The 26654-nt window shown below is 42.9% G+C and overlaps 1 protein-coding gene across 1 annotated transcript in view; it reads right to left on the reverse strand.

Moving 5' to 3' along the window:
• LAMB4 (laminin subunit beta 4) overlaps positions 1 to 26654 on the reverse strand; it is a gene marked incomplete at both ends in the record, with an annotated part of 112238 nt that overhangs the window by 52529 nt on the left and 33055 nt on the right. Inside the window, 10 exon segments of the mRNA XM_082661717.1 lie at positions 312 to 322; positions 325 to 428; positions 1221 to 1330; positions 4105 to 4299; positions 15589 to 15739; positions 16658 to 16674; positions 16678 to 16737; positions 19082 to 19191; positions 21865 to 21930; positions 21933 to 22031. Coding sequence (XP_082517843.1) covers positions 312 to 322; positions 325 to 428; positions 1221 to 1330; positions 4105 to 4299; positions 15589 to 15739; positions 16658 to 16674; positions 16678 to 16737; positions 19082 to 19191; positions 21865 to 21930; positions 21933 to 22031 — 923 coding nt within the window.

Consider the following 26654-nt stretch of genomic DNA (forward strand, 5'->3'; position numbering starts at 1 on the left):
CACTAGCTTTGTGACTCTGTGCCTCGGTTCTGTCGTCTGTAAAATGGGAATAATGACAGTACTTAACTCATAGAGTAGATGTGAAGTCTAACTAACAGAATATGGAAAACACTTCAAACCATGGCCGGTACATACTATTCTGGACGATTTGCCATTGCTATTAGATGACCTTTATATAGAGTAGGTGATTTTTATAATGAAACAAATACTTTTCTATTTCTCATGAAACACTTCAAAGTACAAGCCTACTTTTAGAATTAGAATGGAGCTCATTTCAGAAGGAAGCACACCCAAGAGTCTGTTATACTTACAGAATCAATTCAATGTGTGCATGAGCCTGGAATTCTTCCAAAGGCTGGGGAAAACAGACATCTATGGAATATTGTACATCTGGTTCTAAACAGATGGGTGTGGGAAGCAGCATGATTCTGTACTAAGAGAAATAAAGCAAAAATTCAGTGACAAAAGTACAGTTATATAAGCTAAGCGGCCATCATATTTGGTGTGTTTCACATGTGCCGTGAAGTGGGTGCCACTGTGGGATGGAGACCGGGTTGAGGTCCAGACCAGCTCAGGTGCGTTGGGTGGACAGTCAGTTCACACTCAGATTCTCTGTGGCTCTTCCGTAGGGTTGTGCCAAACAGCAAAGCTTTGGAAACTGGCCATGATTTGTCATGACTACTCTGGGAAAAGGATGGAGCAAAGGTCCTTCATCCCATCTATCAGGCTAATATCAAAAGGGTCTCTGTTCTCGTCAGCCACAAATCTCCAATGCAAAATTAGTGGCCTCAAAACTAGACTCTCAGCTGTTGAGATAACTCAAGCTGAATACTGTCCTCTTATTCTCATAGCATTTCATTTTCTCACATCTCCAGGCATCTGGGGAATGGGAAACAAACATTCAAGATCTAGGGTCAGGGTATCTGGGCTGGAGCCCTGGTACTTCTACACATTAGCAATAAGACTTGGGCAAGTGCTCAGAGTGTTCTCGTTCTCAATTTCCTCCTCATCTGATGAAGACAAAACTACCTCCTTGAGTTGTTACCAAGATTCAACGCGGTATGAATGTAAAGCAGAGCATAGCACATAGTAAACACTTAATAAACATTGTGTCTCCTTTGATACATCTCTACTCTCACTTAGTTCCTGGATACAAATTCCTGATAGATGAACAACATTCTAAGAAACGTTCAACGTTTGAGGACACGCCTCCCGCATACCTGGAAGCTGCTGGTAAAGGCTGAGGCTTTGGCTGTGGGGTCTCGCGTGCACTGTGATCGCTCCCTCCGGCCAGGTTAACCACCATCTGGACAGTCCAGTCATCCGCAGACTAGACAGGCATCACGTAAGAGCACGTCCCTGCGAGGATGCATGCACCAACATATTCCTAATGGAGAGTGCATGGGATAAATTTGCAACCCACGGCCCGCTCAGAAAACAGAATTTTGGAGTTGAGAGAAGAGGTTCGTTCTCAGGCTCAACTCTCTGGTGTTTGAATTGTGATCCAGATAGAAAGAATGTTGTTTCTGGCCATAGATGTAATTCCTGGGTCTAGAGAAAAACCCTGGCACTCCGACAGGTCTAATCTTTAACCTCTGTCTCCCAAAGAGTCGATTAAATCATCATGTTCCTGACTTCCTAACACCATACACAAAAATAAACTCAAAATGGATTAAAGACCTAAATGTAAGGCTAGACACTATAAAACTCTTAGAGGAAAACATAGGAAAAAACACTCTGACATAAATCACAGCAAGATCTTTGGGAACCACCTCCTAGAGTCATGGAAATAAAATAAAAAATGAACAAATGAGACCTAATGACACTTAAAAGCTTTTGCACAGCAAAGGAAACCGTAAACAAGATGAAAAGACAACCCTCAGAATGAGAGAAAACACTTGCAAATGAAGCAACTGACAAAGGATTAATCTCCAAAATGTATAACCAGATCATGTAGCTGCATATCAAAAAAACAACCCAATCCAAAACTGGGCAGAAGACCTAAATAGACATTTCTCCAAAGAAGACATACAGACTGCCAATAAACACATGAAAGGATGCTCAACATCACTGATCATTGGAGAAATGCAAATCAAATCTTCAATGAGGTATCACCTCACACCAGTCAGAATGGCCGTCATCGAAAAATCTACAAACAATAAATGCTGGAGAGGGTGTGGAGAAAAGGGAACCCTCTTGCATTGTTGGTGGGAATGCAAATTGATACAGCCACTATGGAGAATGGTATGGAGGTTCCTTAAAAAACTACAAAAAGAACTATCATATGACCCAGCAATCCCACTACTGGGCATATACCCTGAGAAAACCATAATTCAGAAAGAGTCATGAACCACAAGGTTCATTGCAGCTCTATTTACAATAGGCAGGACATGGAAGCAACCTAAATGCCCATCAACAGATGAATGGATAAATAAGATGTGGCACATATATACAATGGAATATTACTCAGCCATAAAAAAGAATGAAATTGAGTTATTTGTAATGAGGTGGATGGACCTAGAGTCTGTCATACAGAGTGAAGTAAAGTCAGAAAGAGAAAAACAAATACTGTATGCCAATGCACATATATGGAATCTAAAAAAACGGTACTGATGAACCTAGTAGCAGGGTAGCAATAAAGACGCAGATGTAGAGAATGGACTTGAGGACACAGGGAGGGGGAAGGGTAAGCTGGGACGAAGTGAGAGAGTGGCATCGACATATATACACTACCAAATGTAAAATAGATAGCTAGTGGGAAGCTGCCACATAGCACAGGGAGATCAGCTCGGTGCTTTGTGACCACCTAGAGGGGTGGGATAGGAAGGATGGGAGGGAGGCTCAAGAGGGAGGGAATATGGGGATATATGTATACTTATAGCTGATTCACTTTGTTGTACAACGGAAACTAACACAACTTTATAAAGCAATTATACTCCAATAAAGATATTTTTAAAAAAATCATGTTCCTGGATCACAGAAACAAAAAAATCCTTCACAAAAAGATATATTTCTTTCATATTAGTTGCATATACATTATGTAAGTTTATATTATTTATTATATTATTAGATCTATTTATACGTATCTGTATAAATATATACATATAGAGAGAGACATACACACACACACATATATATAGATAGCGAGCGAGCGAGAGAGAGCATATGCTAATTACCTAAACTCTGGAAGCCTTACAATTAGGAAAAGCTTTTTAAAGCTATCAGAGATGTGTTCTCTCTATACAAAAATTAAATACATTTATGTGTATATACACATATGTAAAAAAAAAAAATGACTTTGTCATACTCACCAGGTCAAAGTTCCCTGAAGTCCTTTGCCTTTCACATGTAAGTGAGAAATTGAGAACAATGTCATGTTAAGAGTTTCAAGGCAGATCATCAGCTCTGGTCATACCACAGAAAGTGAGCCCTTCCAGAGTGTGGTCCCTAGAGAGACTCTGGGGGCTCTGAGGCCACCCCCAGCCATATACAATATTTTCCAGGGCAGATGGTCTGTGGGGTTTCAGATCATCAAAGAAAAGCTTATACAAAGAAAGGGTTAGGAGCCACTGCTCTAGCTCAAGTGTTTTTCTAATTTGGTTTCTCTTCCTCTTAGATATTTCTCAAAGGGGGGGAAGGTTAGAAAGGTAGCAGGCAAGAAGCGCAGGCTGCTTTTAGCTTTTCTCTTGTTTCCTGGTAAAATCCAAGTGCAAATAAATGCCTGTACTGCATCCCTGTAAGTCTGAATCTCTACACAGGTTTATTACATTTTTAGGAAAAAAAAGTCCCAGGAGGGCAGGATTTGCATTATTTTAGTTATTTATTGTCCTTATACAAACATTCCATCACCACTTCCCTAGAACTAGTATCTTAAATCTATAGCCCCAGCTTTAGCTTCTCTCCACAGAATAAGGCGTGTGTGCGTATGGCTGTGTTGCTTTAATATCTTTAGGAAACCCTTTGGTTTATAACGCTCTCCAGATGTTCGACTTTTTGCAAATCCTGTTAAGATGAACACAGGTAAGATTGGAATGGAAACACTTAGCTAGAGAATGTATTTCAGTCAGCTCGGAACCACCACCGTGGAAGTGGAGTAAAGGGTACCTGAGCTTCATAGCGAATGACAACAGCAAAATCCACGGGAATGGGGATGTTCCCCACAGCAAATCTCAAGCCGGGCCCAGCGAGAACCCTGGCAAATCCAGGTCCCATCCACGTAACAGGCACCCCAGGAACTGGCCCTCGGAGAACGACAGAAACAGCAGGCAGCTGGCCAGAGAGGAATAAACACAACTTTGCCTAGAGTGAAAGGCTGGAAGAGTTCACGGGGGAAAAAAACAAAAACAAAACCCACGGGTTTCTTTTTTTTTTCCCCACGGGTTTCTTGATGTGTATATGATCCATCTGAGTCCCGAATAAATTATTCCAACAAGGATACAGTCCAGCACACAGCGGAGAAGAACGTGCTGAATCTGCAGCTTTGGAACATATGTCACTGTATAGAATAATCACTTGGAAAGCACTGCCACTGGCCAGTACATTATGTACTCCACGTGTCATGTACTGAGTGATTCCACATTGGTGACCTTGGCTTTTCTCAGATCTGACTGTGGAGTTCTGGCTAAAATACGGAGGGCAAGAAAATATTCCCATGCCTACACTTCATGGATTTTGCCTAATTGTGCATGACAATGATAAAACCCACCCAGATTTTTTTTTTTTTTAGATGTTTCTTCCATGCAAATATGAGAAATGATCTTCTCCCATCTGCTTGGGGGCACGTAAGTACAAAACTGCTCACACACTTGATCGATTAGCAGCCCTGCCGGTCTCATGCTGGATGTCAGCCTGGGGCCATCTGGACCCTATAGATAATACTTCCTTGATGACTTTTGCATCTGCCTCTCGATACTTCCAGCCTCCACCGGAACGCTGCCTCTTGTTACTTTCTGCCTGTATTGCTGCAACAGTCTCTTGGCTGTTCTCTCCGTGATCTCCCTAGTCCAATACATACCGCACACTGCTGCCAACAAGCATTTCAAACGCTCTCTCACTGCCAAGAGCATCATGCCCAAATTACTTAGCCTGGAGTTCAAGTTGCTCTGTGATCTACCACAAACTGCTCTTCATTTGACAAATGTTCATTTAGTAACAATTCAACCCCCGCCTCTGAATCAGGAATGCATATACGAATAGGACAGATTCCCAGCCACAGAGGGGTTTAGAATCTTGCGTGGGAGACACAAAGGTAAATAAGAAATGAGACGGAGGTGTATGTAAACTCATCTCTATGCAACATTTTTCAAACTTTAAAAAAAGTACTCTGGAATTTGCAACAGACACTATAGGTACCCCCCCCACCCCGCCCACCCTGGGATCCCCCTTTCCTTGGTTTGTATACCCATCTCCCAGTTGCGTGTGTGCGTGTGTGTGGTTTCTAACAGCTCACAATTGCCCCCCTTCTCCGGAGAACTGCCCTCGCACACCCCAACTGCCTACTCCTACCCCTGGGGTAGCTCACAGCCAAAGACTACCTGATAGGAGGTTATGAAAGGCTGGCCCTGTCGTCTCAAGGGGCAGGACAAATTTATCTGCAGTTTATGTTTCTGACTTTCTCTGTGGATCAATCCAAGTTTTGTTTTACCTGAGACCACCTCTGACTCTTTCCTCTTCTCATGTTTCCTTCACTCTCTTAAAGAGTTTTCCCGAAGAACACTGCCTTCGTAAATTACATGCACCTGAATCCGGTCTTAGGCTCTGTTTCTAGGGCCGCTGACCTGAGACAGTTGGTAGCAGACAGTGTAGACTCTAAGATGCCTTCCTGGATGTGGAACATTTACTGTTCGGCTGGCAATGAGGAACCCAGTGGGTAACGTGTTGATGACCCTTGTGTAGCAGCAGAGCCGTTGCTAAAACAGTCATCTGTGGCCACCTGGGACAGGATAGAGGGCGAAGGGGAGGCACTGACTTGAGCAAGATTTCTGATACAGGGGAAAGAGTAGTTATAAGGACTGTGGACGTGGGTGGCTATTGTTGTACACCACTGACACATTTGATGAAAGATGATGGCAGGCTCAGGGCAATCGATCAGCAACTTAGAGTCAAGGGTGAGAATCAGAAGGGCTCCCTGGCAGCATTTAAAGAAACTCATCTCCTTTAGTGAGAGGGCAGGAAGAACTAGAGACCAGGCACAAGACTTAATTGGAAGAGCTGCGGAACTTCAGGGAAGGCTGACTTCTCAGCCTGGGTAAGTCACCTATGCCCAAGTCAGGCCCTCCCTTCACAGGGAAGCAGGGGCATCGTGAGGCATGGGTGATGCACATAAGAATCGTGAACCTTGAGGTTCTCCTGAGCACTCCTGGACTATAGAAGTAATCCACTCACACTTATTAGAAAATAGAGGCCCCCCCTCCATCCTCGCCCCCCCCTTCATCCCTGCCACATTTGGAGACAAGGCAGAAATCTCAAATGATGCAGGTACCTTAAAAGAAAACGTGTGCATTCCTGAGGATCTGCCCCTCCTGACCACTTGCCTGATAATTAGGGTCACGCTGCAGCATGATCTGATGGGAAAGGGCTGCATCTCCGAGAAGGACCTGGTTAACACGAACAAGTAGCAACTGGGAGAGGATGGCTGGGCATGGATCGTGAGGGGTGCCAGATCAAGGGGACAGAATATGCAATCAGGTAAGGAGAGTTTGTTGGTTTGGGGTCACCGGTGATAAAGGATTTAGCAGCCTGGCAAGGGCCCTGGAGCCCTGCGAGATGCTTGGCGAAAGCTGTGGTCCAGAGTAATGAAGCGGAGCTGCCAGAACTGCTGTAGCAGGCTGGGGAGGATGGGTTATAAGGCTCAAAGAACCAGGCATGCTTGAATGGGTGTAAGACGCAAGGCTGGAAAACCCATCAGCTGACTATATTCCTTGTCCATTTTTCAAGACAGTGAGGAATGAACTGGTGAGGGGCCACCAGCATCACAGAGGATAGGGTACCCTCTGTAGGCTGGTAGCCTAAACCATTACAAAATTGAGCTCCTCAGTATCAGTGCAGTGGACAGGATCGCAGACTATCAAGGGTTGGGGAGCATTTAACTCTCAAAAGCAAGATGGGTATAATTATAATGGTCAGCGAGGTTGGAATAGGAGACAAGGGGGCCTGACCTACAGGAATCTTCTGTGGAGACGACTAATAGAACATGATGCTCCTAGTCGACAAAATATTGCCTAACATGTGTACTCCAAACTGATCAAGTATGAACTGGCAAAGGCTGAGTTCAGCCACCTCAACAGAAAGACATAATCCTTTCCCCAATTTATAGAGCTGAGCAAATTCTCAGACTCAGACCCCAGTGACTGAATGAGAGGCTGGGTCCCAAGGAGGAAAGACTCTTCAACACCACAGCAAGTGTTAATTCTCTCACTTATCTCTCAAAGAGATCTATGTTTATTTACTAGTCTATTGGGGAAGCAGAAATGCCTAGATCTTTTGAGGGCTAATGGATACAGGATCTGAGTTGATACTGAGAACCATGTACCCAAAGTGTCATCATGGTCCCCGTTAGAACAGGGCATATGAGGGTCAGGTAGTAAATGGAGATCTGACTTAGGTTCTTTTCACAGTCAGTTCTCTGGGTTTACTGAACCATTGACTGTTTCCTCTAATTCTTGTATATGTATTGGAATGGACCTGCTTAGCAGTTGGCATTGATGTTAGTGCTCCTATAGTAGGAAAGGCCGAGTAAAACCTTGTGAAATGCCCACCCTCCATTGCCCTCCCCACCACCACCAAGCCAAGGTAGTAAATAAAAAGCAATATTGCAAATCAGAGGCATTCTCAAAGTGCCACTCTCAAGACTTGGTGGTGGGTCTCATATCATATCCCCATTACAAATTTTATACTAATATAACTAAGTTGTAGCCCCAATTGGCAGCTGTCCTGCTGGAAGGAGTATCATGACCAGAGCCGGTTACCACCACCCTGGTGCATGATACGCAGCTATTGAAATGCAAAATGTGTTTTCTTCCATCTCCATGAGGAAGAAGAAACAGAAGCAATTTGTATTCGCTTGGGATGGGCGGTCGTGTATATGTCGTCTTGCCCCAAGGCTATTAATTCTCCTGCTCTCTGTAACAGTATAGCCCCAAAGAATCTGGACCATCCAGATGTTCTACAAAATATGACACTGACTCCCTATACTGAAGGATAGTGAATTGGATCCCTTGGTCTAAGGCGATGTCATGTGGTGTCCCACATTGAGAATCGGACACTCTATGGCCTTGGTCAGCACCACTCTGACAGCTCAAAGAGTGTCTAATTCGCCAATGTCGTACAACACAGCTTCCTCAGCCAAGGGATCCACTTTACAGTAAAAGAAGTGTATCAGTGGTCACGTGACTTTGGGATCCACTGTTCCTACACAAACCACGGCATCCAGAAGATGCTGACCTGAGATGGCAGTGGGATGGGGCCCCTAAAAGACGCATTAGTTTCACGAGCTTGGAAATGACACCCTGTGAGATGGGGCAGTTTTCTTCTAGATGTTATTTACTCCTTAAACCAATGGTCTTTATGTGATGCTGTGTCCCCAGCAGGGAAAAAGCATGGGTTTGGGAACCAAGTAGGAGTAGCCAAGCTCATTGTCACTCCCAGTGACCGTGAATTTCTTAGGTTTGCAGTTAAAATTGGCACTGCATGCTATAGAGATAAACAGTATAGTTCAGGTTAATAATTTAAATTTTTAATATTTCTTTAGAGTGACATTAAATAGCACATAAAAATATTTTGACAAGTTGAGAGAGACTATGGAGGAAAGTAAAAAGCTTTATACTTTACTATCTTCAAGGGCCCTTTCCCTAATTTCTGAATAAGGGGACCTGCATTTTAATTTTTATTTTGCCATGGCCCTGCACATGGGTCCGAGCATGCCAGGAGTGAACTTGGGTCTGTGCTGTTAGTGTACTGCCTGGTCCCCTTGACTGGGCCACTCTATCACGCCACCAGCTCCTGGGATTGCTGGTCTCACCACTGCTCCCTTCTCTTGAGAACTGCCCTTGGCTGAGGTGAGCCACCTCACCTGGGCCGTGATCTCCATCTGCCCTGGCAGCCTACAGCCATGTCTGCCTGACATGAGAAGACAGCCCTAGGGCCTCAATGGGGGACAACTCTGTGGTGCAATTTCTGCTTCACAGCTTCCCCAGGGGATAAGGCAAGGCTAGACTCAGGCAAGGCCTAGCTGCCATCCTTGCCTCACTTTCCCCACTCCCCAGCCTACTGCCCTCCTCCCTGACAGGTTTCTCCTGATGAGTGCTTCCTCAGTAAAACACATGCACCCAGATCTCTGTTGTAATCTCTGATTGTAGAGAATCCAACCAAAGACAGTGACCCAGTGCGCGTGCGCGCGCACACACACACACATTTATATAAAACTGAAATGAAAGTTTCACAAAAAAATGCTCGTTTTATATTCTTCTGTTGTACTAAACTGATCCAGTCAATTGATTTCATGACCTACTTACTAATAGGCATGACCTGTAGTATGAAAATTACTGACCTATGGGACTCCAGAGATAGAAACAATTAATTATATCCAGATGTCAGGGTAGGGAATGTCAGAGAAAGATAAATCTGAATTGGGTCTTAAGGGATGGCTAGAAGTTTTGCAAGTCAGTAATACAGAGGTGGTCATTTCAGGCAAGAGTCAGGAGAGGAGGCCGTGGATGCTCTGAGCAGTGTTTCTCCAAGTGCTGCCAGGGACCACTCGTATCACTTGGGGTGATCGGCAAACATGCAGATTTCTTTTCTCCCTCCAAATGATCCAAAATGTGTGGGTTTTTTTTTTTAAAGCATTGTGCCAAACACCTCAAATATTTAAATCCAAATGAAGATCACAAAATGTAGCCATGTTTTCCTAAGTCTTTGATGGTTCCAATTTGAACCTCATTGCTCTAGAGCAATACTGCCTAATTGAACTTTCTACAATAATAAAAATGTTCTATATTTGCATTGCACTATCCAATACAATAGTCCCGTGTATAGAGTTACCTGAAAACACTTGACTAGTCTCACATTCCCTGATTCAGCATCTCAAGTGGAAGGCCCTAGCATCTGCATTCTAAACAATCTCCCTGGGCAATACTTACGCACAGTAAAATTTAGAGGTTCACTGATCATTGCCACAGCAAGCAAGGGCACTCCCTACTTTTCTCTTTCAGGTCGACTTCAGATTGAGATGCCTAGAGTCAGAGAAGGCTTCACGGGCATGTGGCATGGGAACAGAAACAAGTAGAATAAAGAGCAAAGCCTCTGTGACTTGGTGTACATGGGCCTGGAAGGAAGAACGCCATCTATGAAGCCTTCTCTTATCCTCTCAGTTGGAGGTGTTTCTCCTTAAGTGGAATCCGTATCACATTATGTACACCTCTTTATGATACCTACCCCACCCTGCCATGCATTCATTGTTTGTATACGTGGCTCATTTCCCCCACCATAATCTTAAGGGCAGGCTCTATGTCTAGGTATTTCCATTTTCATTCAATCAATCATTTCATCCACTCGAGAAAGTCTCTTATGAATAAGGAACTGTTTCAGCTGCTGGGTTTATGAACAAGACAGCTAACGTCAGCTTTCCTTTGCTTTTCCAACATGCCCCTTCGTGCATATGCACACAGGAGAGCTCAGTAAAGACCCCGGCATAACAAATGAACAAACAAACAAACAGGCCTAAAGTGGCCCTGACTTCAAGTGAATACTAGTTGGCTAGCTACAAGGTCTTCAGGTCTCCTCTGGCCTTCTAAAGCCATTGGAGGGAGGGCCCTGTGGAGGCGGCATCACCCTGGCACTCATGCCGGCAATGACCAACTACATCCATCTCAGATTCAAGGGCACAGTCACACACCACCCCCAGGGACATTAGCATGTCCTTTCTTCTCCAACTGGGAAGACAGCCATTCCTCAATACTGTATCTCTCCTTTCTAACATGATAAGAAAGTGTACATTCAGAGTCTGACTCTTCAACTCTCCAAAATCTTATTTTCCAGAAATTTTCATTTTGTAGAGAAATAAAGCTATTGAAGTTTTCCCCAGAGCCTCGAATTACTTTGAGCTGGCTTCTTCCTTTCCTTCATTCTATTCTTCAGGATAATAGGGCTTACACTGGCTGATCACTTACATGGGCCACGCATGGTTCTAAGTGCATTACCCGGGTTATTTGCTTATAGTACAACAGACAACGACACTGAAGGAATGATTTACCTTACTCTGCTCATCTGCTCGAATGCTTTGCTTCTGATTTCTCTTCAGTATTATGCTTCCTTTGTCAGTTACGAAATCATCTCCTTGTTGCTGGAAATACACATCACATGTAGGCAGAGCTGTTGCTAGTACCTTAAAAAGAAACGGCTGTTTAAGTAACCAACAAAAGTTCCAATTTTACCAGAGTTCAAGAGTTTCAGACTATACTGTACTTTAAAAGGTAATCATGATTCTCACTTAATAGCTTCAGGAAGAACACACAGAGGCAGCTTATAATTTTTGTTTCTCTATGAAAAGGGGAAATTTTTAGTGATCCTAAAACTATGTGTTGGGTTTTCTTTTTAAGGGCTGCTCAACTAGTGCAATTCTAAACTTTGAAAACACTTCTTATTTTCTACTGGTTTTGTGGTGTTTCGAAAATTAACAATATGCATGATATACAGATTCAAAGATTGTTAGATGTTGTAATTTTAACACTCTCCAGACCAATTTCTTTTAATTCTCATGGTTTGCAGAATCTGGTCTTAAACGTCCCCATGAGAGATTATACCGGGATAGCGAGATTCCACCAACCAAACTATTAAAACAGCAGAGTGGCATTCATGCAACTCCAGTTTCCTTAAAATCCTGGGTTTTATGGGACTCTGTTTTATATCATCTCCTTAGTCATTCAGCTGCCGACCCAGCTAGAATCTCCAATTGCTCGTTTCCAAATTCTCACTATACCCTAGACATCGATGTTTGCTTGATGTTTCATTGTTGGTTTTACAGTTAAGGTTTTTAATTTCACAGGTGCCCTGGTTGTTCATCGTGAGCAGGCAGCCTTGAGGTCAGCTGTAGTCAACTTCAGGAACCCTCATACTCTGTGGTCACTATTCAGACTCTCAGCCATGCTCTCCGACCAGCTCCTCAACCTGTGTGATGAGGACCCTTTGGACAGGCCACACTGGATTACGTTTATTTGTCCTCTTCATTTTTTTCCTCTCACCTATTGTGTTCATCTTGTAACACAAAATTATAAGCTATTTACCACTTTTATACAGAAAACATATTATGGAATTAACTTTATATTATACTACATTAAATGCCGTACCATGTTAAATTCAATCAATATTAACTTTTGTGACCACAGTTAGTTTCTATAACAAGCCAGTGTTTCCCAAACTGTGTACAAATCACCTGGGGATCTTGCTAACATGTAGACTGGATTCAATAGGTGTGGGTGGGGCCTGAGAGCCTCCAAGTCTAATGAACCCACAAGTGATGACACTATTGTTGGTCTACACACCACATTTTGAGTAGCAAGGATATTGCCATAGACTGAAGGTTTGTATCCCACTCCCCCTCTCCCCAATTCATATGTTGAAATAGAATCTGCAGTTGATGGTATTAGGAAGTGGGGTTTGGGGGAGGTGATTAGGATTAGTACCCTTATAAAAGAGGCCCAGAGAGCTCCCTTGTCATGTGAGGACTCAGTCATCTAAGAACCTGGAAGTGGGTCTCAGACATTGAATCTGCAGGCACCTTGACCTTAGACTTTCCAGTCTGCAGAACTGTGAGAAATAAGTTTATGTTGTTTATAAGCTACCCAGTCTATGGTATTTTTAGCAGCCCAGACTAAGAAAGATTAGATACATAGATAGGTAGGTAAATGATAGGTGAACAGATGGATGACAGATGACAGATAATAGGTAAACAGGTGATTGAGAGATGATAGATAGGTAGATGTAGATACAAATATAGATATCTTTCTGAAGACCCATCAAGAAAGTTAACCGTAATTCTTCTTAGCTCTCCTATTTGAGTATTAAAACAATTATTTGAAAGCTGGGGTCTTGGATTCATGTCCTTTCATGTCTCCATCCCCATCTTCTCTCTTCTCCCTGAACCTTGCCCCTTTCTCCATCCCTGTCTGGACTGCACCCTGAGCCCCTCCACCCCAGGCTCCACTTCTGCTGGATGGTGTCCGTAAGGGCACAGAGGACAATCTTCATCACGTCATGCCTTTGCTCAGAAGGTTTCAACGAGTTCTCATTGCCCCAAGAAGAAAATTTAGCCTCTTTAATAGGAGAATCTCATTTTCTCTTCCAGTACCTCTTTCCTATACAAACTTTCTGTTCTACCTGCAAATACACCTGCGTTGTTTCTCCTCTGAGCTGTTACTCAGAACTTTGCTGGTTGGACTGTCTTCTCCCCTCATCCACCAATGGAAACGCTCATGGCTTTCTAGTCTCAGGCAAATGATTCTACCCGCGTGTTAAGCCCATTCGTAAAGGATCAGTCGTGGCTCCAAAATCCTGACGCACTTATGGACTCTCCCCTTGTTGCATGGCACTGCTCCCATCCTGAGCTATCTATGAAAAATATCAGCTATGGTTAAAAACTTCTAGAGGGCAGAGATGCTAACTAATCCCTCTGTACGCCAGTCTTAGCCTGGAGCTCAGCATTATGCACCTGGCTATAAACTGGGGTTCCTGTGACCCCCTCCTTGAGTTCGATCATTTGCTAGAATGGCTCAGAGAACTCAGGGAAGCACTTATTTATATTTACTGGTTTGTTATATAATAAAGGATATGATGAAGGAGACAGATAAACACTCAGACGAAGATGTACATAGGACCGGAAGGATCCCACACACAGGAGCTTCTGTCCCTTTGTGGCTGGGATGCACCACCCTCCCAGCACACAGATACGGTCACCAACCTCGAAACTCTCTGAACCCAGTACTTTCGGGAATTGGATGGAGTCTTTAACCCACACGCAAGATGGATCATTACCTCAGCCTCCCTCACCTCTCCCCTTCCTGGACGCTGGTGGGTGGAAGCAAAAGTTTCAAGCTTCTAATCATGGCTTGGTCTTTCTGGTGACCAGCCACCATCCTAAAGCCATCCAGGAGCCCACCCAGAGTCACCTCATCAGAACAAATGACACTCTTATCACCCAGGAAAGTCCAAAGGATTTGGGAGCTCTGTGTCAGGAGCCAGGGGCCAAGATCACTATGTATATGCATATATTTTTTTCCTATTATTTCATGATAGTTTTAGCCTAAATATAAATATCAATATTCTTTTCCCAAAGCTTTTTTTTTTTTTCAGTTACCATCATAAACCTGCAATACGAAAAGCAATGAAGAAGAATCTAGACATAGGATTGCTTTATCTTGACTCCACCCACCGCAGTTGTGAGTCTAGGTCAGGATAGTGCAAGCCTCCTTTTCTTGCCCTAATCTCAGTCAGTAAAAGAGCAAATTCCGGGCTTCCCTGGTGGCGCAGTGGTTGAGAGTCCGCCTGCCGATGCAGGGGACATGGGTTCGTGCCCCGGTCCGGGAAGATCCCACATGCCGCGGAACGGCTGGGCCCGTGAGCCATGGCCGCTGAGCCTGTGCGTCCGGAGCCTGTGCTCCGCAACGGGAGAGGCCACAACAGTGAGAGGCCCGTGTACCGCAAAAAAAAAAAAAAAAAAAAGCAGCAAATTCCAAGCCTCTTAAGGGGTATTTTCATCCCTCCCACCAGTCGTGTCCAGATAAGGAAGAGACCTCAGGAATAGACTTAGTCAATGCCTTCTCCCCTTGAAGTCGTTTGCCTCACATTGCCTTTTCCTTTGTCACATTCCTGCTTGTGGCTGGAGTCAAAGGCGTAAGAGTGTTATGGGAGGCTAACCTGTATTTTCTCTGATGGGTTCATATGCCTGGGTTTGCCCCCCTCATAAGACTTTGGGATAAATATTTTTAGGGAGCATCTCCCGCAGGACTGCTGACTTGTAGAGAATGAAGCAGACCAAGCGACATTTCCAATCACACACTCCTATGAACAGAACTGAGGACTGCTAATCCGAGACGAGCTTCAGGAGGCCAGTGAGCACATCTTACACTTAGCTCAGTACCGTATTCATTCATTCATTAGCAGAGATCCATGGCTTCCTACTACGCACCAGTCATAGGACTTGTCACTAGAGCAACAGTGGCGATGGGGTACACATCCTCCCTTCCCTCTTATGGTTTACAGTGTTGTCAGGGAGACAGACCAGGAAATGCTCAATAAACACATTCTATCTGATGGGTACCTTGAAAGAGCAAAACTCAAGTCCATTTCATCACAACTTAATGCAATTCACACTTCTGTGCCAGGCTCTGTGCCAGAACAGGGATACAAAGATGAACAAAATGCAGACTCTGCCCTCAAGACTTTATAGAATCTGCAGTTCCATGATAGAATCGACTCTGCTGTGTTTGTGGGCAAAACCACTCTCTTCCGGGTAACTTACCCACGATCTCAAGGGTGTGTGTATTTACCCACACCGCTTCAAATGAAGTCTGTAAAGAGAGTCAATGAAATACGAACCAAAGGAGCCAGTCCCTGGAGTGGCGTGGCTTCCTCTGCCTCGCAGACGTAGAAATTCAAAGGAGCAAAGAAATAGCTGGGCGCTGGCTCAGTGTAGCTGCGACCTGTGACATGCGGACGACAATCACACTGCCCATCCTCGGGTGAGCACCTGAGGGAAAACGAACCCACCTCCTAAAAAAAACATGGAGGAGGGACGGGTGTAAGATAAGGGCCTTGGGGGTGCTGGGCTAAATGCCCCTTGGGTTTGGGCCCATTCTTTGAAACCATCAATCAACCATCCTGGGGAGGATGTGGAGAAACAACGGATCTACAGGTCTGGTTTTTTTGTTTGTTTTTTAAACTTTTTATTATATTGGAGTAGAGTTGATTAACAATGATGTGTTGGTTTCAGGTGTACAGCAAAGTGATTCAGTTATACACGTACATGTATCTATTCTTTTTCAAATTCTTTTCCGATTTAGGTTGTTACGTAATATTGAGCAGAGTTCCCTGTGCTATACAGTAGGTCCTTGCTGGTTATCCATTTTAAATACAGCAGTGTGTCCATGTCAGTCCCAAACTCCCTAACTATCCGTACCCCTGACCGCACCACCACCACCTTCCCCCGCTAGTAACCATAAGTTTGTTCCCTCCATTCTACAGGTCTAGTCTTGACAAGCAAATCCAGATCAATGAAACCTTGGTTGCCACTTCTCTCCTCAGAGGCTCTCTGATTCTGCTCTAAAAACCGGGCAAAGGAGAGTGCAGGACCTCTCTTTACAGGCTGACAAAAAGTTGGAGTTTTAGGCAGGTCAGATCACACATGTGCAGGCATCTTTCATACCACCTCGGGATGACAGTTCTACTGCCTGGGTATCTCACCCGTGGAAATATCTGAAGTGAAAGAAATCAGTTGGGCTACCGTTAATGTCTCAAGATCATAGCTTTTCAATGCCCTTTGCTTGTCTTGGAAGGACCTCCTTCACCTATGACTATAAGCAGGTCCAAATGAAATGTGCTTTTGTTTATTTGATAGAAATGGAAGTGAGGAATAATGCCACAAAACTTATTCATTTTACTGACTTACACGTTGGAATAAGCACTTCAAATATCACAGTCACAGGGAGAACATCTGTGGAGGTGATTTTCCAGTCCCCAGTATCCAACCTACAAAGAGAAAATGCTCAGTTGATTCCAGCCTTCAAGACATCTGCTGCTCTGAAGGGTAATGTTAAAAGCACTGCAGTTCCATCGACGCATAGCAAACAGCCATGCGGTCTGAACCATCACACAGTAGCTTGCTTGCCTACGCACTTGGTCATGATCTTCTAAAAACACACACCTCCCGTTTCTAGGACTTTAAATGAAGGGGACGGGGATTTGTCTATGTATTGCTTTGAATGGAAATGCGATGGATAATCAAAAAGGACCTACCATATAGCACAGGGAACTCTACTTAGTATTCTGCAATAACCTGAATGAGAAAAAAATCTGAAAAAGAATAGATATATGTATATGTGTGACTGAATCACTTTGCTGTACACCTGATACTAACGCAACATTGTAAATTAACTATACTCCAATAAAAAAAAGAGAAAGAAATGCAGCGGAAATCTCACAGCTCCTCTGACAGCGTCAATGTTAGCTTCAAGCTGGGTTGTCTAAGGTCAGCCAGGAGAAATTCTTTGACTTGCAACTGCTTTCAGTCCCTTACCATGAAATCCCTAGGGATTTTTACTTACACACTATGGCAACGTTTGGGGCTAAAAAGAAAAATCATTCAGGCTGATTTTGACATCTTATACGAATATCACAGTTTAGTAGAATCACGTGCTTATAAATAATTGTTTTGGCTAACATACTCTCCCTGTGTGAGAGACTCAACTCTATTCAAGACTTTTGTCATCATTGCAACATCTTGACCTTTATTTGATATAAACAGCTGGTGAGATATAAACAGCTACTTCTTAAGTCTGACATTCACTGTAAATACTCAGAAAAAGACTTCCGCCTCAAATCTCCATTTAACAAACTCAGATAGAATTAACATCTTAGTAGGCACGGAACTCTCATTTGAAATTGGTTAAGCATCTGTATGCTTTTGGTTGTCATCTTGGAAAAATTTTATGTCCACTTTACTCAAAAAGATTTTAAATATCAAAAGTTGACATAATTTGTTACAAAACGCAGCAAAGGGCCTTTGATATTTTTCCCAAAACCAAACTTTAGTTTAGGCAAAAACAACGTGAACTGAGCTGCTTTATCCAGGATGGGGTTGTGAAAACCCCCTCTAGGCAGGGTACGCTGTCATGTTGGCCCCCCAGTGGACCATCCAGGGCACCATTGACACATGTGCGGTACCAAGCAGATGCCTCGGCTCAGCCATGATGGACAAGTTCCCCCATCACTGGCCCCTGCTCAGTTATTTTCCTTTTGCAGACACAATTAAGTACACAGTGGCAGTTCACAAGCCAACGAAAAAAGTTAGGCCGTGTCTAAGGTTTGTCTGGAATGATCTGACCTGGTGTCTCCGTTGGTCTGTTCACCAGCTCTGCACTCTTTTTTTGTGGTGTCCACTCACGGTCATGGAGCTCGGCATGGCGCACCTTCCAACGTGAAACTTCTAGATTACTTGTCCCGTCGTACACAGAGTTCCCTCTACATATTTACTTCCTTGTTTTCTTTCCCCACCTCCTCTGCCCCATCCCCCATGTGTTTTCAGTAAAGCAACTTACAATATTAGCACAAAACTATGTCGTAACAGACATATGTTTCTTATTTATCAGCTACATTTCTTCAGACACATCAAGGTCACTGTTCTTTTATTAGGTTAAATTTTTGTTTTTTCTTTCTAAAATGTCATGGTGGGCTGCCAAGATCAGAGGACAAAGAAAAGAGCTGGGTTTTTAACTCCCTAAATGCGTGACACATTTCTTATGGAGTGAAAAATGTTTTATTTTGCTAATTTGAGACATACATGCTCATGTGGGTAGTGGAGTCTGTCAAAAATCCAAGGGTTTATTTCCCACAGGAATCTACAATACATTTAAACCTAAGGGTTTTTTTTTTTTTTTTTTTTAAATGAGCTCATCCAAAATATTTTTAGGCATGGAGTGGTAAAGGTGGGAAAGAGACTGTGTATAAGAGACAGAAGAAAAGGCCCCATGATCTGGTGGGTTTAACAAGGGGGCCAGATAAATGCTCTTATATTCTACTGCTTGGTACTTCCAAGAGAACAGAGGATAAAACTATTGCTGTTGGTGCCTGGGTCGATTCAGTCCCAACTGGTACAAGTCACGGTGCTGGTAAATGTTTAACAACTAGCTCTCTGCAGAAACATGGGGGTTTATTTCCAGTGTTCGCTGATTCCTGTAGTGTAAATACTTTTACCACGGGAGTACCGAAATACAATAGGACAAGGAAAGCAATCAACAGGACCAAGTCTCTTCTAGGCAATGCCAGTAGAAGACTGCATCACTCCCTAAAGGCGAAATCAGAGACAAATACGTATAGTGCATTCCTCACAGTGTGGTCCAGTAGCAAGAGACTGACACAGGCATTGGCCTGTTTCCACATCACAGGTCAAGAGTGGCATAATCCTTAGGGGGTTACAGTCACAGGCTGAAAGCACAGCATACACAATTATTCTCATTTTGATTTCTCCACACTGGTAAATGTCCTTAACAGCTTACACTGAGCAAAACACGTGTCCACAAGAACACAGAGCAGCCCGCCCTGCCAAGTTCATTGTCTGCCTGGCTGCACCATTACTGGACTGCATTTAACCCTGCACGGGAAATGCAGTGCCAGACACTTTTGCAGCCCTCGTGTGGTTCTACTGGATGGCAATTAGGAGGAGACAAGAGGTCATGCATGCTGCGGAGGTGGGCACAGCTCTGAATGATGCTGGCTGGGTCGGGTGGCTAGGGGAAGGGTTTCTGAGTGCTGCGGAGCTGGGCACAGCTCTGAATGATGCTGGCTGGGTCGGGCGACTAGGGGAAGGGTTTCTGAGTGTCACCGTTACTACCGACAGCTCCCTCTCTGGCAGATGCACCTATGATAACCCTTTCTCTCCTCTCTCTTTCTTAGCACCTCGTTAACTTTTTTTTTTCCATTCCCTCTCTCCTCTTTCTCTCCCACCCACTGGCAATGCTAATCCTGCTTATGTTGTAAAGGCTAAGAAATTGTGCAACCAGAGCAAGATGTGTATTTCCCCTGCAGGAAAAGCCAATGTGCCCGGAAACAGCCCAAATGTCCGTCAACTGACGAGTAGATGAATTGTGGTATACCCATACAATGGAATATTATTCAGCAGTAAAAAGAAATGAAATACTGATATGTGCTACAACATGGATGAACCTTGAAAACATTATGGTAAGCAAAAGAAGTCAGGCACAAAAGACCACATATTACATGACTCCACTTGTATGAAATGTCCAAGATAGGCAAATCTATAGAAACAGAAGCATATTAGTGCTTGACTAGGGCTGGGGGGATAGGGAGGTGGCGGCTAAAGCATGGGGTTTCCTTTCTTTTCTTTTTTATGGTAAAATACCTATAACATAAAATTTACCATCTTCACCATTTTTAAGTGTACAGGTCAACAATGTTAAGTACACTCACACTGTTGTGCAGTCAATCTCCAGAACTCTCTTCCTCTTGCAAAACTGAAACTCTGTACCCATTAAATACCATCTCTCCCCATTCTTCCTCCCTCCCCCCAGCCCTTGGCCACCACCATTCTACATTCTGTTAATATGGATTTGAGGGCTTCCCTGGTGACGCAGTGGTTGAGAGTCCGCCTGCCGATGCAGGGGACACGGGTTCGTGCCCCGGTCCGGGAAGATCCCACATGCCGCGGAGCGGCTGGGCCCGTGAGCCATGGCTGCTGAGCCTGCGCGTCCGGAGCCTGTGCTCCGCAACGGGAGAGGCCACAACAGTGAGAGGCCCGCGTACAGCAAAAAAAAAAAAAAAAACACACAAAAAATATGGATTTGACTACTCTGGATACTTCATATTAGTGGAATGATACAATACTTTTCCTTTGGGGTCTGGCTTATTTCACTTAGCATAATGTTTTCAAGGTCCACCCATATTATAGACTGGATCAGGATTTCCTTCCTTTTTTAAGGCTGAATGATATTCCACTGTGTTTACCTACCACACTTTGTTTATCCGTCCATTCACTGATGGATACCTGGGGCGCTTCCACCTTTTGACTGTTGTGAATAATGCTTCTTCACATCTTTCTGGGGTAATGAAAATATTCTAAAATTGACTGTAGTGATGGTTATACACTCTGAATATACTAAAAAATCACTGAATTGTACACTTCAAAAAGTGAACTGTGTGTGAATTATGTGTAACTGAAGCTCTTACAAAAGAAAAAACAAAGCAAAACAAAAAGCCAACGTTTGGTCCATTTGCCGGAGGGCATAAGGTTAGTGAACCAGGGGAAATGCCAGGAGCACTGAAAGGTATAATAGGAAATTACATAATTCATTATGCTGAAATTTAATTTTGCATCAAGTCCAAAAAGAAGAGTTTTTTTTTTTTTTTTTTTAACAGAATGATTCATCTTGCTGCTTTCTAAACATGCAAATAATCCAGTTCCTTATATGGGCAAAACCATAGAGCATGACACTATGACCAAAGGGAAATAATTAACCCAGATGCTCTGTGGAATTAGCAGCTCTGTGAGACCCCAGGCAGTCCTGAGTTTCTGTGATCCTAGAGCCAATGACCTCCCCATTTGGCCCCAGAAAACTCTGAGGTTATTTCTATTTTCCCACAGCCACTTCCCTTGCTTCTTTCTTTCCTTTTCTTTGACAGAGAACATAAGAAATACTAAAAGCAGTGTGAGAGGGAGAAAATAATTTAAAAAAATAAAAAGAAACCCCCACTTGAAAATTGCCTCAGAAGTCATCAACCTATGCAAAAATATATAATGTCATTTAACAAATTTGTAGAGTAGACTCCTAGTGGAGGATTTTTTTTTTTTTTAAGTTTTCATAACTTGGCATTAAATTTCTTGGCATTTCCCCCTGTGTTTGCTCCAGCACCGAAAATGTGAGCACCCCCTGTTGGTTCTTCATGATAAACTCAGCAAACCACCTAAAAAAGTTCTCCACTAACTTACTAAAATTTGTGGGAGGTTTGGTACACTTAAAAAAAAAAAAAAATCCGAGGCTGGTAGGACTCAGGTACTTACAATGACCAAATTTTAGACGTGACAGAGGCAGCTCCAAGCCTTAAATGCATTCAGGTTGGCGGCCCAGGCCCTGTTGACTTAACGCTGACAGCCCAGGGGGTCGGTGACGGTCAGTCCGTAGTGGTTGGTCTTGCATCGGTCGCACTCGTCTCCTTACACAGGCACTGGCCGGCCAAAGACCCCAAGTCAGGATCAGAGTGGCTCACACAAAGGCCACCCGAAATGGTCCCATCAGTGTCACATTCACAAGCTGGGGAGACAGACATGCATTATCTTAGTTAACTTCAAACTGTGGGATCCTTGAAATACAAGCGTACCATTTTACCTTCACTATAACTGTTTTAATTTCTTTAAATCAATAAATATGTTTAAATAATTAGACCAGAGAGCAAGGGCTGCTCAGAAATATCTCCCACATCTCTGGACTTGGAAAATATTGAATAATTCTGGGGAGACATATATATATATAAAGTGACGGTAAAGGAAGAGGACCAGAAACAGTGTGCTATTATGAAAACAGCATGTTAAGAATAGATTGATGAAATAAAACAAGCAACCCTAAAATATGTATGGACCACAAACAACCTCAAATATCCAAAGCAATCTTAAGAAGAAAAAAGCTGGAGCCATCATGCTTCTTCATTTCAAACCATGTTATAGAGCTACAGTAATCAAAGGAGTATGGTACTGGCATAAAAACGTACATAACTCAGTGGAATAGAATAGAGAGCCCAGAGATAAACCCACACATGTATGGTCAATTAAGTTATGACAAAGGAACCAAGAGTATGAAATGGAGAAAGGACAGTCTCTTCTATAACTGGTACTGGGAAAACTGGACAGCCACATGCAAAAGACTGAAACTGAACCATTATCTTACACCATATACAAAAATTAACTCAAAATGGTTAAAGACGTGATTGTAAGATCTGAAACTATACAATTCCTAGAAGAAAACATATGCAGTAAACTACGTGACATTGGTCCTGGCAATGATTTTTAGATTTGAAACCAAATGCAAAGGCAACAAAAGCAAAACTAAGTGGGACTGAACTAAAAAGCTTCTGCACAGCAAAGGAAACCACCAACAAAATGAAAAGGCAACCTACCAAATATGAAAAAATATTTGCAAATCATATATCTGGAAAAAGATTAATATCCAAAATATATAAAAAATTCATACAATTCAATAGCAAGACTCCAGCGTGGCTAACAGCGCAGACCCCAGAGACGGACATGAGACGCTAAGGCTGCTGCTGCTGCCACCAAGAAGCCTGTGTGCGAGCACAGGTCACTATCCACACCTCGCTTCCGGGGAGCCTGTGCAGCCCGCCACCGCCAGGGTCCCGGGATCCAGGGACAACTTCCCCGGGAGATTGCATGGCACGCCTCAGGCCGGTGCAACGTCATGCCAGCCTCTGCCGGCGCAGGCTCGCCCTGCACTCCGTACCCCTCCCTCCCCGCGTACTGAGTGAGACAGAGTCCCCGACTCAGCGGCTCCTTTAACCCCGTCTTGGCTGAGCGAAGAACAGACGCCTCAGGCAACCTACACACAGAGGCGGTGCCAAATCCAAAGCAGAACCCTGGGAGCTGTGCGAACAAAGAAGAGAAAGGGAAATCTCTCCCCGCAGCCTCAGGAGCAGCGGATTAAAGCTCCACCATCAACTTGATGTACGCTGCATCTGTGGAATACCTGAATAGACAATGAATCATCCCAAATTGAGGAGGTGGACTTTCAGAGCAAGATTTATTATATTTTTCCTTTTTCCTCTTTCTGTGAGTGTGTATGTGTATGCTTCTGTGTGAGATTTTGTCTGAATAGCTTTGCTTTTACCATTTGTCCTAGGGTTCTATCTGTCCGGTTTTTTTGTTTTGTTTGTTAACTTTTTAAAAAAATATTTCTTAATAATAATTTTTTTATTTTAATAACTTTATTTTACCTTACTTTATTTTATTTTCTTTTATCCTCTTTCTTTCTACTTATTCTCCTTTTTATTCTGAACCGTGTGGATGAAAGGCTCTTGGTGCTCCAGCCAGGAGTCAGTGCTGTGTCTGAGGTGGGAGAGCCAATGTCAGGACACTGGTCCACAAGAGACCTCCCAGCTCCACATAATATCAAACGGCGAAAATCTCCCAGAGATCTCCATCTCAACACCAACACCCAGCTTCACTCAACGACCAGCAAGCTACAGTGCTGGACACCCTATGCCAAACAACTAGCAAGACAGGAACACAACCCCACGCATTAGCAGAGAGGCTGCCTAAAATCATAATAAGTCCACAGACACCCCAAAACACACCACCAGACGTGGACCTGCCCACCAGAAAGACAAGATCCAGCCTCATCCACCAGAACACAGGCACTAGTCCCCTCCACCAGGAAGCCTGCACAACCCACTGAACCACTGGGGACAGACACCAAAAACAATGGGAACTACAAACCTGCAGCCTGCAAAAAGGAGACCCCAAACACAGTAAGATAAGCAAAATGAGAAGACAGAGAAACACACAGCAGATGAAGGAGCAAGGTAAAAACCCACCAGACCTAACAAATGAAGAGGAAATAGGCAGTCTACGTGAAAAAGAATTCAGAATAATGATAGTAAAGATGATCCAAAATCTTGGAAATAGAATAGAGAAAATGCAAGAAACATGTAACAAGGAACTAGAAGAACTAAAGATGAAACAAGCAATGATGAACAACACAATAAATGAAATTAAAAATACTCTAGATGGGATCAATAGCAGAATAACTGAGGCAGAAGAACAGATAAGTGACCTGCAAGATAAAATAGTGGAAATAACTACTGCAGAGCACAATAAAGAAAAAAGAATGAAAAGAATTGAGGACAGTCTCAGAGACCTCTGGGACAACATTAAATGCACCAACTTTCCAATTATAAGGGTTCCAGAAGAAGAGGAGGAAAAGAAAGGGACTGAGAAAATATTTGAAGAGATTATAGTTGAAACCTTCCCTAATATGGGAAAGGAAATAGTTAATCAAGTCCAAGAAGCACAGAGAGTCCCATACAGGATAAATCCAAGGAGAAAGATGCCAAGACACATGTTAATCAAACTTTCAAAAATTAAATACAAAGAAAACATATTAAAAGCAGCAAGGGAAAAACAACAAATAACACACAAGGGAATCCCCATAAGGGTAACAGCTGATCTTTCAGCAGAAACTCTGCAAGCCAGAAGGGATAGGCAGAACATATTTAAAGTGCAAAGGAGAAATACCTACAACCAAGCTTACTCTACCCAGCAAGGTTATCAATCAGATTTGATGGAGAAATTAAAACCTTTACAGACAAGCAAAAGCTGAGAGAGTTCAGCACCACCAAACCAGCTTTACAACAAATGCTAAAGTATCTTCTCTAGGCAAGAAACGTAAGAGAAGGAAAAGACCTATAATAACAAACCCAAAACAATTTAAAAAATGGGAATAGGAACATACATATCGATAATTACCTTAAATGTAAATGGATTAAATGCCCCCACCAAAAGACAGACTGGCTGAATGGATACAAAAACAAGACTCATATATATGCTGTCTACAAGAACCCACTTCAGACCTAGAGACACATACAGACCGAAAGTGAGAGGATGGAAAAAGATATTCCATGAAAATGGAAACCAAAACAAAGCTGGAGTAGCAATTCTCATATCAGACAAAATAGACTTTAAAGACTATTAGAAGAGACAAAGAAGGACACTACATAATGATCAAGGGATCGATCCAAGAAGAAGATATAACAATTGTAAATATTTATGCATCCAACAAAGGAGCACCTCAGTACATAAGGCAACTATTAACAGCCATAAAAGGGGAAATCGACAGTAACACAATCATAGTAGGGGACTTTAACACCCCACTTTCACCAATGGACAGATCAGCCTAAATGAAAATAAAGAAGGAAACACAAGCTTTAAATGATACATTAAACAAGATGGACTTAATTGGTATTTATAGGACATTCCATCTAAAAACAACGAATCCACATTTTTCTGAAGTGCTCATGGAACATTCTCCAGGATAGATCATATCTTGGGTCACAAGTCAAGCCATGGTAAATTTAAGAAAACTGAAATTGTATCAAATATCTTTTCTGACCACAGTGCTATCAGACTAGGTATCAATTACAGTAAAAGATCTGTAAAAAATACAAACACATGGAGGCTGAACAATACACTACTTAAAAACGAAGTTATCACTGAAGAAATCAAAGAGGAAATAAAAAAAATACCTAGAAACAAATTACAATGGAGACACAATGACCCGAAACCTATGGGATGCAGCAAAAGCAGTTCTAAGAGGAAAGTTTATAGCAATACAATCCTACCTTAAGAAACAGGAAACATCTCGAATAAACAACCTAACCTTACACCTAAAGCAATTAGAGAACGAAGAACAAAAAAACCCCAAAGTTAGCAGAAGGAAAGAAATCATAAAGATCAGATCAGAAATAAAAGAAATGAATGAAATGATAGCAAACATAAATAAAACTAAAAGCTGGTTCTTTGAGAAGATAACCATTAGCCAGACTCATCAAGAAAAAAAGGGAGAAGACTCAAATCAATAGAATTAGAAATGAAAAAGGAGAAGTAACAACTGACACTGCAGAAATACAAAGGATCATGAGAGATTACTACAAGCAACTCTATGCCAATAAAATGGACAACCTGGAAGAAATGGACAAATTCTTAGAAATGCACAACCTTCTGAGACTGAACCAGGAAGAAACAGAAAATATGAACAGACCAATCACAGGAACTGAAATTGAAACTGTGATTAAAAATCTTCCAACAGGGGCTTCCCTGGTGGCGCAGTGGTTGAGAGTCCGCCTGCCGATGCAGGGGACATGGGTTTGTG

The sequence above is a fragment of the Grampus griseus genome (assembly GCF_964374135.1).
Source record: "Grampus griseus genome assembly, chromosome: 9".
NCBI lineage: Eukaryota > Metazoa > Chordata > Mammalia > Artiodactyla > Delphinidae > Grampus > Grampus griseus.